Source organism: Gracilinanus agilis, chromosome 4 (genome assembly GCF_016433145.1).
Source record: "Gracilinanus agilis isolate LMUSP501 chromosome 4, AgileGrace, whole genome shotgun sequence".
Lineage (NCBI taxonomy): Eukaryota > Metazoa > Chordata > Mammalia > Didelphimorphia > Didelphidae > Gracilinanus > Gracilinanus agilis.
In genome coordinates, this window is record NC_058133.1 from 245,914,265 (window position 1) to 245,931,344 (window position 17,080).

A 17,080-nucleotide genomic window follows, 5' to 3' on the forward strand; every position below is an offset into this window, starting at 1 on the left:
AGAAAGATGAGAACCTGTGTAGTTTTTACTAATTTGTCTGTTAATTGGAAAAGTAGAAAACTTTAGTGGGTTCCTGTGGGTGTAGAGAAAGTAATTACTTTCCCATTTCAGTAGATGAATGGTGAGAGAATTTAAAATATCTATATGGAACCAGAATCCTGATAACAATCAAATAGGCCTTGGTAACCTACACAAGGGAGTTGAGGTCTCAAAGCACTGAACTTCCTAAGTCATCTAGTCTAATTACCAATACAAATCTCTCCAAAGCAACATAGAATTTCCTATTGTTATAGTACTTGAATTTTACTTAATTATCATATTTTAGCAAAAAAAACTATTTTTAAATGTTGCATAGACTTATTATTGTTTCAATTTTTTCATTCACTCCAATATTCTCAACTCTGAGAATTCATAATTAGAGTGTCATCTTTGCTAGAGAGGCAGCCAGAAGATAGCATAGCACAGTGCATAGAAATCTTTCCTCTGTTATATACAGACTCCATTATCCTAGGCAGATTACATAACAATAAAAACAACAAAAAGAACAACAAGAGTGAATATTTATTTACCATTTTCAAGTTTGTAAAGCTCTTTTAAAAATTATCTCTTAAGATGTTCACAATTGTCCTCTGATATTATTATCTCTATCTTCCAGATAATGACACTAAGGCAAAGAAAGGTTAAATGACTTGTGAAGGGGTATATAGCTAAGAACTTGGGTCTCCTGACTCTAGGTTTAGTGTTCATGCCACTCTTCCAATAAACTGTCAACCTTTTAGCACATCAAAAAATTCTCTAAAATTACAAGTTGCAAGAAAGTGTCTAGTAATAGAAGTTTAGTTTAGGAATTTCCTATATCAATGAAATCACAAACTCAGTCTTATCTATGCTAGACATTGAAAGGAGAGAGGGTCAGGCAAGGTAGTTCAGTTGAGAGGCAGGCCTAGAGAATGGGGGATCTGCATTCAAATTTGGCCTTAGACAATTCCTAGCTGTGTAATTCTGGCTAAGTGTCTTAACTCCCATTGCCTAGGTCTTATATCTCTTCTCCCTTGGAACCAATACTTAGCATTAGTTCTAAAATGGAAGGTAAAGGTTTCAAAAAAAAAAAGAGAAATGCATAGAGCTATAATGAATAAGATGCTCTTTAATTAGAAAATAAGTATACAAATCACTATAATACAAACAGAACTTTATTAATATTGGACATGGTACAATCAAATTGAAACAAGAATTTAGAGAGAGAGAACACTTTCATGTGATGAATTTATGAAATTTTCATTATGATACTGTTGTAGGGTGTTAGATATAAACCCCCAGGTTTTTGGAAGGGTACCTTTTGCAAGAATGCATGACTCCAAAACTTAGCTTAAAAATAAAAAGAGAAATCTATTAATTTAGAAAGTAATGTTGAATTTGGCCAGGAGGATAGTATAGGTGGAAGAGCAAGATGAAAGGCTGCTCCCAGAATCTATCAAGCCTGGAGATTATATACTTTTTACTGCAGTGGGGATGTGATGTTGTGTCATGGTATGGACATAATTCCAGAGTGGTAAACACTCAGGAATTCAGTGGGGGGGGGGGGGTTGGTCATCTTACCGGGGTATGCTTGAAGACCCTCATAGTTTAGGGAACAGATGGATGTCTGAGATACAGCCCGATGGTATCAAGGAGTAGCCTGGAGGTGCATCTCTATGTCCATCTCAAATCTAAAGGATGATCCAAGGATGATAATAATCTCATTATTATCATATAACTTCAGATATTCTTGGGTTAGGAGTCACAAGGACAGAGGGGAGAAAAGGAATTTCTCTGATTACAGTTTGTCTGAGTTTTGGGATTACAATGCCCAAGCTAATACAATTTAAGATAATCTTGGAGGAGTTATTAAAATGCAGAAATGGTGGGAGAGCATTCCCCAGGAAGTCAATATTGTGACCAAAAATATAGAGATAAGAAATTCCTGAGTGTTCTCAGAGAAGAGCAAGTAGTCAAGTTTTGCTGGGGAGTAGATAGCATCAAGGACAATAATGGTAAATAAACCTAGGAAGGAAGGTTGGAGAACGTTGCTGTGTGTGTCTTGAAAAAGCTTGGAAATTTTATTAAATATGAGATGGGAAAACCATTAAATGTTGTTGACAAGGGAAATGACAATCAAAAAACACTGAGATTGTTATTATATCAATGAGAGGAAAGTCTTAATATAGGGCTACTGATTAGGAGGTTTTTGCCTCCAGCAAGAGGAACTGAGTACTTGAATTAAACTCAGTCACAAACTTAAGAAGGTGTTGATTTTGGTTTTGTATATATTAAGCTTGGGGTGTTAGTGGTGCATTCAGGTAGAGATTTAAACAGAGAACTGGAGTAAGGATCTGGAGTTCAGATTGAAGTTAGAGGTAAAAATTTGGAAGTTAATCCCATTGTGAAATAATTTGATTGAATGTAATTCAATTATCATGTAATAATTAAACCAATTAGAATGGATGATAACACTAGGAAAAAGATTGCAGGGAAATAAGAAAAAAAGGAAAGAATGCAATACTTTGAAAAGAATGATGAAAAAGAAAACCTATTAAAGGAAAAAGGAAAGGAATGGCATACATATATGAGGTTCACAAGATGAGCACATGGTGCTAAGAGAGGAAATATCATAAAGCAGCCATGATCAACATTGCCAAATTCTGCAGAGAGATCAAATACGAAAGGGACTGAGATAAATTCTTTGATTTGTTGACATAGAGGTCATTAATGATCTTGGAAAGAACAATATAAGTAGGGTGATGGAGATGAAAGTCAGATTTCAGAACTGAGATGTGAGTGTAAGGTTGGAAATTGGATTTATAGCAGGTAGTGAAGATAAGGTAGGAATTTGGAACAATTAGTGGAATTTATAGCAGTTAGTAAATGTAGGGTTAGAATTCGGATTGATGGCAGAGAACCACGACCCCTTTGGGCGCCTTCTGGGAAAAATCTGCAGCACTCCCAGGATACCCTGTTATCTAACTTATGCAAACATTCCCGGGGGTCTATGAAATTGCTGTAATCCTCCCCACAAGTGCAGCTCTACTTCGGAACTATCCTAGCCTTGTGACCGGGCTAGTAATAAATGTCTCCTGTGAATTTGCATTGTCTCTGAATCTCCATTCTTGGGTCTGTGATTCCGAATCCTAACATGAGTAGAAAGGGTAGAGATGTAGACAGAAGTGTGGACTTCCTTTTTTTTAGTGGAAGTTTTGCAATGAAGGGGAGAAGAGTAATGGATAGAGGTATAGCTCCTTGGGAATTTAGAAATAATGATAACTAAAATTGTATCATTTTAAAAGTTTTACAAAGTACTTTGCATATTTATGTTATTTGATCTTTCATGTCTTGCTACTATACTTTCATCTTATCCCAGAGGTAAATCAATATTATATTAGTAATCTTTGTGTGTTGTGATCAATTGTGCCCACAAAATGTCGCAAAGACCCTCTAAGAATTTTAAATTACAGTTTATGCAATGTTTAAGAGCAAAATTGATTTATTTCAGTAACATATGAGGACTAAGCTTATTTTGGCAAAATACAGATACCATAACAAAAGGCAATTGTGTGTTGCTTTGAAGATATTTGTGTTGGTAATTAGACTACATATAAATTCATCATTTTGGGATCTTTGCTCCCTTGTGAAGCTCACCAAGGCAGAACTTGGAAATATCTATGAGTTTCTAAATATCCAATATTTTCCCCTGTGAGATAAATATTATTATTATCTTCATTTTTAGATGAGAAAACTTAATCTGAGAATATTTATTTGCTTATGGTAATATATTAAGTGTCTGAGGGAAGCTTAATCTTTCATCTTGCCATAACAAGATTGAAGACTGATCATTTGCTCAATTCATCTTTTAACACTCAAAACTCTCAAAAATAAGAATTATTTATAAGAGGTAAATTAATTACAGCTGTGCCAACAGGTCAAGACACTATGAACCCTAATGAGGTAGTAACCTGATGAATTCACAGCAAAGAAAGCAAATCCCAAATCCCTAATACACTCATTTAGCATCCCAAGAAGTTCCATGTTCTGATGGTACAGTCCAATTGAAGGTCAGGCTTTTGCTTTGAATCATACAACAATTCTCTTACTGTTGTTGAATTTTCTGCCAAGCACACCCCACTACCACTGCTGTAACCCCTGTTTTTTTCCAACAAGTAAAAAACTCAATTGGTTCCTTTCTACATCCCATGTAAATCTGCTCTATTTGGAGTAGCAACAATGTTTAGTCAAAGAACTGAGGAAAAGAGGAAACTGGAGGAGGGCTCCAACATATGTGGGCAACTCCAACAGGGCTGAAAAGCTCCTGTGGAGTCCAGTCTTATTTCCACCAAAGCCTCTTGTTATAAATGCTGGGATCAATAATTAACCTTCCCTCTCTTCTTCCTTCCCTTACCAACCTATTGTTCATCCAACCATGACCTCTAATCTCATTACTTCTTGATTCTCTCCCAAGCCAACTAGTACTAGATACTTTTCTCCCTTTTTTCCATTTTGAACCCTTGGTGAATCAATTCATCCCTACATCAGCTTCCTTCAAGATGCTGGTCCTCATCATTTTGCCAATTGTTCTTTGATAAACTTTAACCCTGGATCATTCCTAACATTTGTCACCTTCACTCATATATATCACACAACCATTCTGATTAGGTCCAGTACAAATTTATTATAAAACCTCAAGTGGACTATTAATTCTTTTAGACTATTCTTCTCATGTTAACTCACTCTCTCATCCTTTATGGAGTTTCTTCCAAGCCTTTTTAACCCTTTTTAAATCCGCCATGGCTCTTCTCCTTTGTTACACCTATTCATTTGAAAAAATTGACTGTAAAATTGATATTTTATAGAAAGATACAAATAAGCTATATTCAGAATAATTAGGAAATAAATTAGAAAAGGAAAGCAGTAGGATTAAGTTGGGAAAACTATCTTTTAAGAAGTCATATTTTAGTTGGCATTTAAAGGATTCCTTAAAAATGGATGGGTTTATTTATTGGTTATAAATGACATTTATTTAAGATAGGGTGAAGGAAAAGTCTGACCCATCATAGAGTAAATCTAACAACTATCCATTGTGAAAAGGAATTTCTTTGTTCTCTTTGTCTATTCTGAGTTTACACTTGTGAAAGGGAGTCCTTTATTCCCTTTGTCTATTTTGAGTTAATAATAACTTAAGTATCTCTGCATAGTACCTCACTAGATTGTGAAGACAGAATTAACTCTCCTTTGTCTACTTTTGAATAGAATCAACAAAAGCTTGAACACCCTACTTAGCACTAAGTGGAGGAGCTCTCCACCCTTTCAACTCAATCAGCCAGGAAATGAGAATTCACACCTCAATCAATCAGGAATCTGTGAACTCTTTTGATGAGTATTCACCTCTCCAGAAAGTGACAAGTGGTTCTCACAAACACTGCCTGGGCAGTGCTGGGCAATTTGAAAGCTGTGATTGGCCCTTGTGAAGAGGGGAAGGGACAAGAAGCCACTATAAAAGGCCTGAATTTCTGGGGCTAGGGAAATGGATTTCAACAAGGAGGTTGGCTTCAAGAAGAAGATGGGCTCAAGGAAGAAAGTAGACCTCAGGAGTCACCTTCAGCTCAAGTAATCATCTTGTCCTGCCTCTTAGAAGGAACTTGGGTGAGTGGATAGCTGGCTTTCCCTTCCTGTCTTCTGGAGAGAGTTTAATTCTGGTTGAAGATCAACAAGTCCTGGCTGAGTTTAAGCACCAGAATATTATTTACTTAGATAGTCTTCTCTACCCTTTTGTATTTCTCTGCTTTTACTCTTTCCACCTCTTTTGTAAATAAAAGCTATTAAAGTCACCTTGACTTTGAGCAATAATAATTTGAAAAGGCAACCACAATTATTATTTATAATCTTCATATATTTTAGTCAAACCATTAAAATTTGATTCTCATGCCATTTACAATCAAATCAATACTTTTCATGGGATCAAAATGTAAAATTGGAGGGAGCATAAATGGGGAAAAGGATAGAAACAGAAAGAGGAAAATATGCAAAGTACTTTAATCAAGTCAATAGTATTAGAAGGGAAAATATCTCCTATAGACTCTCAGGAAAAGAGAGGCAATAGGAGTATAGCTGAAGTAGCAAAGAGATTGAAATGGGGAAAGACAACAGAAATTTTTGATTCAATGGTGGAAGAGGATCCCATTGAAGAATACTTATAAGCAGTAAAAAGATTTTCACTAAGGGGAGTCAGGGAAATTATATTGCAGGGGAAATATTTCTTCTGGTCAAGACAAACCACTAAACATGCACAAGTGATCCCATTTCATCTCTCTTCTACTGCAAATTTCCCCCTCTAGCACTTATCTTTGATTTCTTCATCTACTAACTTCTATAGTCTGCAATCAGGCCCGTGTCTCCCCATTATTCAAAAATCCCTCACTTAAGCTGCTTTAGAAGATAATGTTTCCTGTCATTGAAAATCTTCATCAAGAGTCTGAATGATTATAAGTTATGGATATTTTATAATAAATCCGTACACAGGTTTGGGTTTTATTAGAAGACTTTTCAGTTCTCTTTTTACTTAGAAATTCTATGATTAAAATTTCCTTCACCCTTTGAAGCCAGCAACAATGAAATTTGATTACCTCATGGCATTGCTTAGAAATTATCCCAATATGTGAATTTTCCTCACCTTAAAAGATTGATGATTGTTTGACTCAATAAAGTTGTGTGTGTGCATACACGTGTGTGCTTGCATGCTTTATGAAGCCTGGAAACCAGGCCCCCTTTTCTCTTCTTTTCCTCAACTGATGATTTCATCAGTTTCATATATTGAATTATTACCACTATGCATATGATTCTTTAAATTATACATTCAGATTTCATATCCCTCCAGAAACCCAGCTCCTGTTACTATTGCCTTCTGGATACTTCTACTTGGTTGTCCTGTGGCAGTCTGTTTTCTTTGAAGGATCTAATTTTGTGGATAAAGTAGAAAGCAGAAGCATCAAAGGATAAAATGTGGCAATGATAAGAACCTCATTAAAAAGTTAGAAAAAAGTAAGTGTTCAAAAAATATGTTTTTATTATAACTGTAAAATTTTGATATATAAAAATTCCAAAATCAGAAAAAAGAGAAAAGGAAAAACTCAGTCAGAATGAAGCATCTTTAGTTTTCCAATGCTTAAAGAGTTCAAAAAATAGTCCATAGAATTTCAAAAGGGGGAAAAGATAGGTCTTTGGATAAGGCTCCCACATGAAAGGTAGTATAGTATAAAGAAGAAAGTCTGTTAGTAATAGAGACTGAAAACAGAAGTCCAACAATACAACATTTCATCCACACTGTTGTATGTTTCTGTACAGCGCTCATAGTCTTCCTTTCTTATGTATCATTCAATTCGAAGTCCCTATCCCAGGCTTACTTAGACTCACTTCTGTTACTTTCAAGCATATTAGCCCAAGAAAATGAAACCAAATATGACAATCATTTCAGTTGCAAGTATTCCCCAGCAAAAAAATCACCCTCACCTATTCCTTCTGTGAATGGAGTAATTTCAATTAAATTTTTTTTTATTATAGTCTATACCTGTTAGAAGTCAGAATATCCCCATAGTTTGAATAATTGTAAAACTCTTGTTATTTCTACATCTGATGGTTATCTGTTATTTTCTTCATCCATAGGGACCAATTCACTTATATCATTGTGGCAGCTTCTTCTCACATTTTTTCAGAACCATAGGGCAGGAGAATATCATTTATAGACCTTCTATAGCTACAAGGAAAAAATTTTATCCATTGCAATAGCCTCCCCCCAACTCTGTGGGCCTAGTGATATTTATTTGCCACTCTATATAGAGGTTTCTAGGAAATCATCTTAGTATTTACATTCTATCGCCCAAATGTTCTGAGATATCAGAAAAAAGCATTAAAATCCCTAGAAATAGATGTTTTCACTGATGCGAATTACGTAGGTGGTTGGTTTCAAGGAGAAGTGTGGAGTCATTAAAAGAAGTATACAGTTTGCAGAAGGAAATTAAATCCTCTTTCCTCCTAGGTGAATTCTTGACCCAACCTCAATCAATATTCATACTGATTGGATGGTCAGAATATTTATACTGATGAATTAGCTCTATTCACATATGTATCATGATAGGGTTAAAGAGATGTTAGGGTCTGTCCCAGTGAGAAAAGAGCCTGTACAGGGAGAAAGAAGTCACAAATGTCTCTGTTTAATATAAGCTGCAAGTGTCTTATCTGGGACATATTCAAGGAGTGTTTTTGTAAGCCTATAGAGAAGTTTTTGTTCTTTCTGGGAAAGTTTTAGACCTCTTGTACCACCCTTCATAAACAAAAAATCTTTATGTCATCTTGCAGGCAGATGCCTCAGCAGTATCTATCTATCTATCTATCTATCTATCTATCTATCTATCTATCTATCTATCTATCTATCTATCTTGATTTATGGCTCTATTGCCTAATAGAATCCTTGTCTCTTACCTATAATAAATGGAGTTTATGCATAGCCCCAATCTGGCTCTATCTTTGTATCTCTCTCTCTCTTTCTTCCTCCCTTTTTCTCTTTGTATTGGAACACTGACACCAACAATAAAATAGTTGGTGACAATATAGCTGTCACCTTCATATGCTTTTCTTGCTTCTGAAGAGAGTTAAGGTTGAACTCACTTGAGGGATTATGGAATTCACTGAGAATAGTACAATATTCCAAGACTTGACAAAATCAGCACAATATCTGCCACAGCCAGGAGAATCTGGATGATCCAGTTATATGCATGGAATCTTTCCATTTTGACTCTGTGCTATGACTATAAGTACCTTTGATAAACATTTACTTTCCTGCTTTCTCCCTTCCTTGATGTTAGCATTCACAGAGATAAAGCTATGCCATAGAGTTTTAACTCTAATATAAATCTTTAAAATTATTATATTATTTAGATAAATTCTGGAGAGGAATATAATTTGAGGATGGATTTTAAATGGAGGTTTAAAAAATTTAAATACTTTTTTATAGTCAATGAAAATTAAATGCACTGGTATATTTTATAGTCTATCTCCTCTTAGTCATTTTTGTGATGGTTGTGATGTGAGGCAAGGATCTTGGCTTATTCAAAATTAATCAATGTAGCAAGAATGCAACATGTAGACAGAGATGTAGAATGCACAAAAAATTTCAGGAGACTGATAGGTTAATTATATACCAACATAGAAATCAGAGAGCTTGTTTAAATGATATAAGAAAAATTTTTTTTCTTTGGGTTTAGGTTGGTAAGAAGTTTTGTAGGTAGTTTCTCTAAATACTATCTCACAATTAAATTCATTATTAATTATTCAGATTTAAAATTATGAATAAGGACTTTGGATTGGGAGAGAAAAAGGCTCAAGTATTGCATTTTGTTCTAACACAAATCATCAGAAACAGTGTTGAACTTTAGTATCTGAATAGGTGATACCTAGTGGCAACATGAACATACTGCTACTCTTTAGAAAATTTTCCTTGGTTTACAGAATTATAGAATTTCCTATTTGGAAATGGCAGAGGCCATTTAAGATGGCTATTGTGTCTTTCCTTTCTTCTCCTAAGTTTTTTTTCTTTCTTTAGGTCAGTCCTCTTCTGTTCTTTCAAATTATCCTTCTATGACATGAAATCAAAGCCTATCGCCATTCTGATTGCCTTCCTCTGGACACTTTCCAACTAAAGTTTGGCTTTCTGAACTGAATATAAAGCATAAGATGTTGAATGATCTTGAATGAAGAATATGGAGGTTATTCTTGAACTTCATATCCTCTTAAATAGAACTTAAAAAAATAAAACTTAAAATAGAACTTAAAAATCACATTGTTGATTCATATTGCAATGGCATAATAATAGAGGTTTTTTTTTAGTTTTTTTTTTTTTTTTAGTTTTTTATTTTAAACCCTTAACTTCTGTGTATTGACTTATAGATGGAAGAGTGGTAAGGGTAGTCAATGGGGGTCAAGTGACTTGCCCAGGGTCACACAGCTGCGAAGTGTCTGAGGCCGGATTTGAACCTAGGACCTCCCGTCTCTAGGCCTGGCTCTCAATCCACTGAGCTACCCAGCTGCCCCCATAATAATAGAGTTTTAATCATTTTCAGAAGAATATCTACCTATTCCTGATTCTTTCTTCTTGTACTTGTAGAATTAATTCTTTTGAATACAGATGTGGTTTAAATTTTTTCTTTAATCTAATTTAATTAGTTCCAAGAAATTAATCTGTTAAGATCATCAGCAGTGTTATTCAGAAGTAGCCATCTTTCTGTCTTTTTATCTGCAAATTTTATAATTGTGCCATTTAAGCTTTTATTGAAGTCCTTAATAAAATATTTTTGCAGTGCTTTATTAATTCTTTTTATATTACTGTTACTTGCCAAAGGTTTTACTCATTCCACCCCAATAGTACCCTTCGATGTATTAAAGATACACAGTTAAGCAAAAGATTCATTCCATTACATTGATTACCTAAATTTTATTGATGTCTTTTCAATTTGGGAGTAGGAGAAAGAGAATTGTTAGATCGAGGGTATTTTTTTTTTAAAGAAAAATAAAAAGGTCATTGAAATATGCTTTTAATGCTCAGAAGACAGAAAGTAGAATACCTTTGGAAGTTATATGTTGAATTTATTGCATATTTTAAAAGAAATGTAAGCTATACATAAACAAAAAAACTCAGAGGTCCATTCCCTATCCCTCTTTTAATTATGTGGAAAACAAACAACATAATTTTGTGTTTTGTGTAAATGTGTCAAAATTTTTTATTGATTTTATAAGCATTCTATTTGGAGAATGAGATTTCTGAATTCTTCCTACTAAATTAAAAAAAATTTTCCTTTTAAAAGAAATATGCAGCTTGTATTACCTAGAAATATGAAACAAAAGAAGAAATTAAACTACAAAAAAAATACTTCATCCCAGAATTATTGAACAATGTCATCAGTATTAATGTTGCTCTGAAAGACCTCTAAAAGGGACTTGAGCAAAGTATGAGTCTTTTTCCAGAGGTTGTGGGAGGAGAGAGAGACACAGAGATTAAGGGGCAAAGAAAGGGATAGGGACTTGGACAGAGAGACAGTCCAGAGATCTTATCTAAAAGTGGTGGCAAGCCAGAGTGGTATGAATGAAAAGTGATTGAGAAGCTTCCTTTCCCAGGCCCTTAGAAAGAAGGAGGCAATAAATGCTTTTAAATAATAGCTAATTACTTGTATGTCTGGAGCACTAATGTAAGTATATATTTTGTTCACTTGTATGTCTGGAGCACTAATGTAAATATATATTTTATAAGGAATGTAAGGAAAGAACACACAGTCCTTATCTCTTCCCTTTTGCTCTTTGACTGGGCTTGATGAGCACTCATTTTCTGAGCTCATTAATTTGTAATTTTTACTAATCTAGTTCTACCTATAAATATCAGTGGTAGATCTATCAGTGGTTCCCAAACTTTTTTGGCCTACCACCCCCTTTCCAGAAAAAATATTACTTAGTGCCCCCTGGAAATAATGAAACTATTTATTAAATCAGAATAGAAATTAATACAAAAAAAGTGTGGCTATCATCACCTCCCTGGATTGCTGCAGCACCCACCAGGGGGTGGTAGTGCCCACTTTGGGAATCACTGATCTAGATAGATACACTTCCTTATATGCTTCTGTTTAAGTTGGAGTGTGCAGGGCCCTAGCTATTTTAGCCACATAGAATTAATTGACTAGGAAATTTTTTTTTTCATTTTTTCTGGTTCCAGGTTGTGTGTTATTTAAATTTACTGGAGTTCTATTTGGAAGTATTGAGCTTCAAGATATGCAGTGTTTGACAAACTTCCTGTGGACATGTGGGGGACCTTGGAACTACATTTCCCATAGTCCAACGGGTTTCCGGTTTTAGATGACTTCTTCAAGGTGAGGGATAGCTTTAAATATTGGGAAGTGGCTTTGAACTTCCCCTTTGCGACCTGAGCAGGCTTACTGGCGAGAGACAGACAAGATGGAAGAAGATAGGGACTGGCAGGCATTTTGAATAGATTTTTTAACATGCGCATGGTCAATTTATCTCTATCAGCATGGCTTTAATTAAAATACTATTTTCCCTAATGATATCAGCCTTCTTTATTTTTAAAAATAACAGTCAGAATTCTCAATCTCTTGTCCATTATATATCTAACCAGAGGTATATATTACGAGACATTTATCTGTTCTTTTTGCCTTCTAAAAAAGCTCCTCAGTGCAGAAATCTCAAAAGAAGATTAGAGTATTTTATTTCCTACATTTAATAAACCTAAAATTCTCTGTAGATCCCTGGATATGCCTCCCAGGTAAGCTTGAGAAGGATAGTATGAAAAAAAAATATGATTTGTTTTACATAGACCTCCTAAGCCCAGTGATCCTTAATGCATTGGTACATACTTTTGTGGAATATTTGGCTTCTTGGAAAATTAGGCAATTTCACTCTTTCTCTTAAGATGTTAAATAAAAGGGACAACTCTTAATTTGGTCTCTAATAAACTAAGGCAAATGTTCCATCTCAATTTGTTAAAGAAAAAAAGAATTAACTTTAATGAAACATTACTAGCTCTGATTTTGGGGGCAATAGATAAAAAATAACATTCTTTATCTTGACCCCCCATTTAAGGAATTTCAGAACAAAGTTAGCATTATAATATAAATTATAATTTTTTTATAATTATATACTTATATATGTATATGTATATACATATATATATATTTCTATGTAATATGAATGTAATGATTTTCCATATGGCCAGATCACCTAAAATACAGACCCTCCTGTGAGAGATAGCAGGGACCTACTTTAATAAATCCCTTTTAAAAAATGGTTAATTATTATATTGATTGATTGAAACATTTGAAGATTACTATCATGCCTCCTCTAAGTGATTAGGACATATTTCTAGAATTGGAAGATATATTGGAATTCATCTAGTTCAATCTCCTCATTTAAAAATGAAGAAGATGAAGATGAGGGTTAAATGACTTTCCCAAGGTCACAGTGCTAGTTTGCTCTTCTGTGGGATTAAAATCCCCATTTCATTTACAAAAACCTCATATGACATGAACTCAAGGAACTTTGCCATTCTGACCTCATGTGAGCACTTTTCCACTTATTAATGTCCTTCCTTAAATGTAGAATATAGACCCAAACAGAGAACTCCACATCACATCTGACCAGTTCATGAGGAGAACTTTTTTCTGGCTATTATGACTCTCTTAATGAAATTTTATGTTACTCTTGATTTGTAATGAGTCTGTAGTGCACTAAAATCCTTCAGTTTTTTAAAAAGACAAATTGGTGTTTAAACAAGCCTTACCCATCTTGTTCTTATGAAGTTAATTTTTTTAAACCAAGTAGGAATTTTAAATTTTTCTTTATACTCCACTGGAGACTCCTTGCATATTGAGCCATTAAGATTACTCTTTGGGTTTGGATATTCAGTCAATTTTTAATACATCTAATCACACTGTTACTTATCCATATCTCTTTATTTTTTCTATTAGGATAACATATCATTTGCTGATACAGTAATTATATGCTACCCACACAGAGGGGCACTTAATTTATATTAGAATTAAGAGATTTACTGGAACCCAGTAAGTAACCCTTCACAATACATTGGCATATACTTGGGATCCTATAATTTAAGAAAGCCATGAAAGTATGTACTGAATATTCACCTAAAAGCTCTAGTGACTGTGTAATTTTATGGAATCCCTTCAGTATGTCCCCAAGATCTTATGGAGTGATATGTATATTAATTACATTATAATTCATAACTAGCATGGGGACCTCCCATTCTCATATGATCTAAATCTCCTTCCTAACTTCATGTCATTCGCTGACTTATTGATAATAGCATGTGGAATGTTATCAAAAGTTGAAACTTCTTTCAAAAGGAACAAGGGCCAATCACTTATGTCAATAAGACTTTCTCATATTGACTTTTTTTTTCATCAGTGAGAAAAGTGCTTTGCAAGAATCCTTTGCCAAAACATCATTTGATCTCATAATCCCTAGGAAAAAGGGGGAAAAAAAGCAACCTTTTCTAATTGTTTTATATGGCCAGTACAACATACGCACTCCCCAGTTGAAAACAACTCTCCTCTAATGCTTTCATTGGTTAGTCTTGGGATTTATATGTGAAGCATATAAATATGTGTTATTTCTATTGGCTCCCAGAGGAGCATAGGGCCGCAACCATCTCACGCCAACGGACTCTGTTCTGGGCAACTTCCCCCAGCTGGGCCCATGTCATTCTGCATATAAATATAGACATATATAATTCATACATGCATATATGTAACATATGCATACACATACATGCATATACATATTATAATTTATATACAAATATAAAATAATATACATATATAATAATTTTCATATAAATATTATATATAAGTAATATATATGTTTACATAAATATGTAAAACTTTGTAAGTAAAGGCTAATATTTAAATATTACTTATTAAAATTGTGATTAACTAAAACTAGAGATATATGTTATCTTGACTTCCTTGTTGACTTCCAGCATCTCTAGTCTAGTTTTCTCTCACTGCTGTTTTTCTTGTGACTTTTAAAAATGACAGCCTCATGGTGTGACATTGGAACAACTTCAGGTATTCTGTTTCCATTAGCTTCTTAATAGTACACATTTGTCAGTATTTTTGGAGTCTGAAGGAAGCATAAAACTGGGGGAACTAAATCTTTTTCAAAAACAAGTTACATTCAAATCTAGGTAAACTTTGTCTATAGCATTACTCTTCTTCATAATTCTCCCAAGAAAATAAATACTTATGCTAGCATAATCTAATTTTTGATGAAGCCATGGCTCTTTGTGATCACATTTTCATTTTCTATATGAGGCTTTTCCACCTTTTTAATTCTGAAAATTTAGCCAAAAAACAAAGTAAAGCTAGCTGGCCTACAGTTTATAGGCTTCATTTTCTTCTCTTATAAAAAAACAACAACAACAACAAAAAACAACAAAACTCTGGACAATTTCCCTTCTATAGTCCTGTAGTGTTTCAGCACACTCAGCACAAGGGAGGGAAGAAAGTAGAAAATCTTCCAAAATAGAAGAAAACATGTCTTACAAGGAATGACGTATTAGTACACTATTTACATATTTTTTTACATAACATAATATTATGTAAAAAAAAAGTAGTGCTCAAAAGAGTAAGAGTTCAGCTTTGGCCTTTGGTGATTTGGGGAAGTAAAGGTATTGAAACAACTATTTGTTGGAACAATAAGTATGGAGAGATTTGCTATCTTCTTGAAGCATATGACAAAAGCAACAACAAAAAAATTGCAAAAGAATAGTCCAATTCCGTTCAGGTGATTCTTATGGGTATAAATAATATAGCAAAGAAAGAATCAGGGAAGCATTGCCAAAGTATGAAGACCTAAGTAAGAACATGGAGATTTTAGGGGCACAAGTGACATTTCCATCACAGATGCCTGTCTTTTCAGAGTTCAAAATCTAAGAAGGGTGGTGGAAGAGGCTATTAGTCCAACAAATTTATTTGACATCATTTTTCCCTTGTCCCTTTCTTCTCTCCCAGAAGCCTTCTCAGTGCCCCCTTGACTTCCTTGTTTCTCAGTGTATAGATGAGTGGGTTGAAGAGTGGAGTCACTATATTGTAGAAGAGAGTAAGAAACTTGCCCTGGTCCTGAGAGGCGTTGTTCCCTGGCTGCATGTACATATAGATAATATTCCCATAAAAGAGGGAGACTACAATGAGATGGGAGCTGCAAGTGTTGATGGCCTTCCTTTGCCCTACTGCTGACTTGATCTGTACCACTGCCTGGGTGATATAGCCATAGGAGACCAAAATAAGAACTAAAGGTGTCAAAACTATAATCACTGCCAGGACAAATACAGTGCCCTCAATGACAGCAGTGTTTACACAGGCCAACCGGATCAGTGCTGGCATTTCACACAAGAAGTGGTCCACTTTGTTGTGCCCACAACGGGGCAGTTTCAGAGTTACAGGGGACATAGTCAAGGAGTTGACCACACCACCAAACCAGGCGGTGGATACTAGTCCCAAGCAGAGTTTTGGGTGCATAATAACCATGTAATGAAGAGGCTTGCATACAGCAACAAAACGGTCATATGCCATGACAGCCAACAGGAGACATTCTACACCACCCAGAGCTAGGAACAGGAAAAGTTGAAAAGCACAGCCTGTATAGCTAATGGTTTTATCAGGTCCACTCAGGTTATATAGCAGTTGTGGGATGGAGCTGGTGGTGAAGCAGAGATCCAGGAAAGAGAGGTGGGTAAGAAAGAAATACATTGGACTTCGCAGGCGAGGGTCAATGTGGCACAGTAGGATGATGGTTGTGTTGCCCACTACTGTCAGGAGATAGGCAATCAAGATGACCACAAATAGGACCACCTCAAGCTGGGGCCTGTCTGAAAAACCTAACAGGATAAAATCATCTTGTATGCTCTCATTAGTTCTATCCATCATTTCTAATACACCTGGAAAGAAAAAAGAACAGAAATAGTGATTTGATGACCAAAGTCCATTTACTTTAATTGCTTTAAGATCAACCCCTACGATATCTACTGAAATCCCAATTATATAAAATATTTATTTTTCATTTTCCTCAAACTTGGACTTTGTATCTAAGACTCCCGACTATTGCCATAAAGTTGGGCTATAATAATATATTTCTTGCCATACAGTTGGACCATAGTATATTTCTTGAAGATTCACTATATACAAAGTGTCTTCCTTACCTACTACTAGTTTCTGAGATATATTCTCCTGGAGCTCCTCTTTTCCTAACTATTCCACTGTTTCCTTTGTTGTCTCCTCTTCCTTCCAAGATTATGATGGAGTTTTAAAATAATATTTAATTTAATAATTTAATAATTTATTTTAATAAATTTAATAAAGTTTCCTGAATAAGAATAAATTTTCATGCTGATTTTGAGTCCATTGATCGCATTAGCCTAGAAATTTAGATGATAGCAAATCTAGCCCCATTTTACCTTTCTAGACTTCTCTCTCAGTAT

General features: G+C 34.7%; 1 protein-coding gene across 1 annotated transcript; it reads right to left on the minus strand.

The window, feature by feature from the left end:
* Window positions 1-15,581: 15,581 nt before the first annotated feature.
* LOC123244761 (olfactory receptor 2W3-like) lies at window positions 15,582-16,529 on the minus strand. Its single transcript, XM_044673356.1, has one exon. The coding sequence runs from the start codon at window positions 16,527-16,529 to the stop codon at window positions 15,582-15,584; it is 948 nt and encodes a 315-aa protein (XP_044529291.1).
* Between the last annotated feature and the right edge of the window lie 551 nt (window positions 16,530-17,080).

Bases quoted from the DNA above. Each gene is read 5' to 3' on its own strand.
- LOC123244761 (XM_044673356.1), bottom strand. From the start codon at position 16,529: ATGATGGATAGAACTAATGAGAGCATACAAGATGATTTTATCCTGTTA.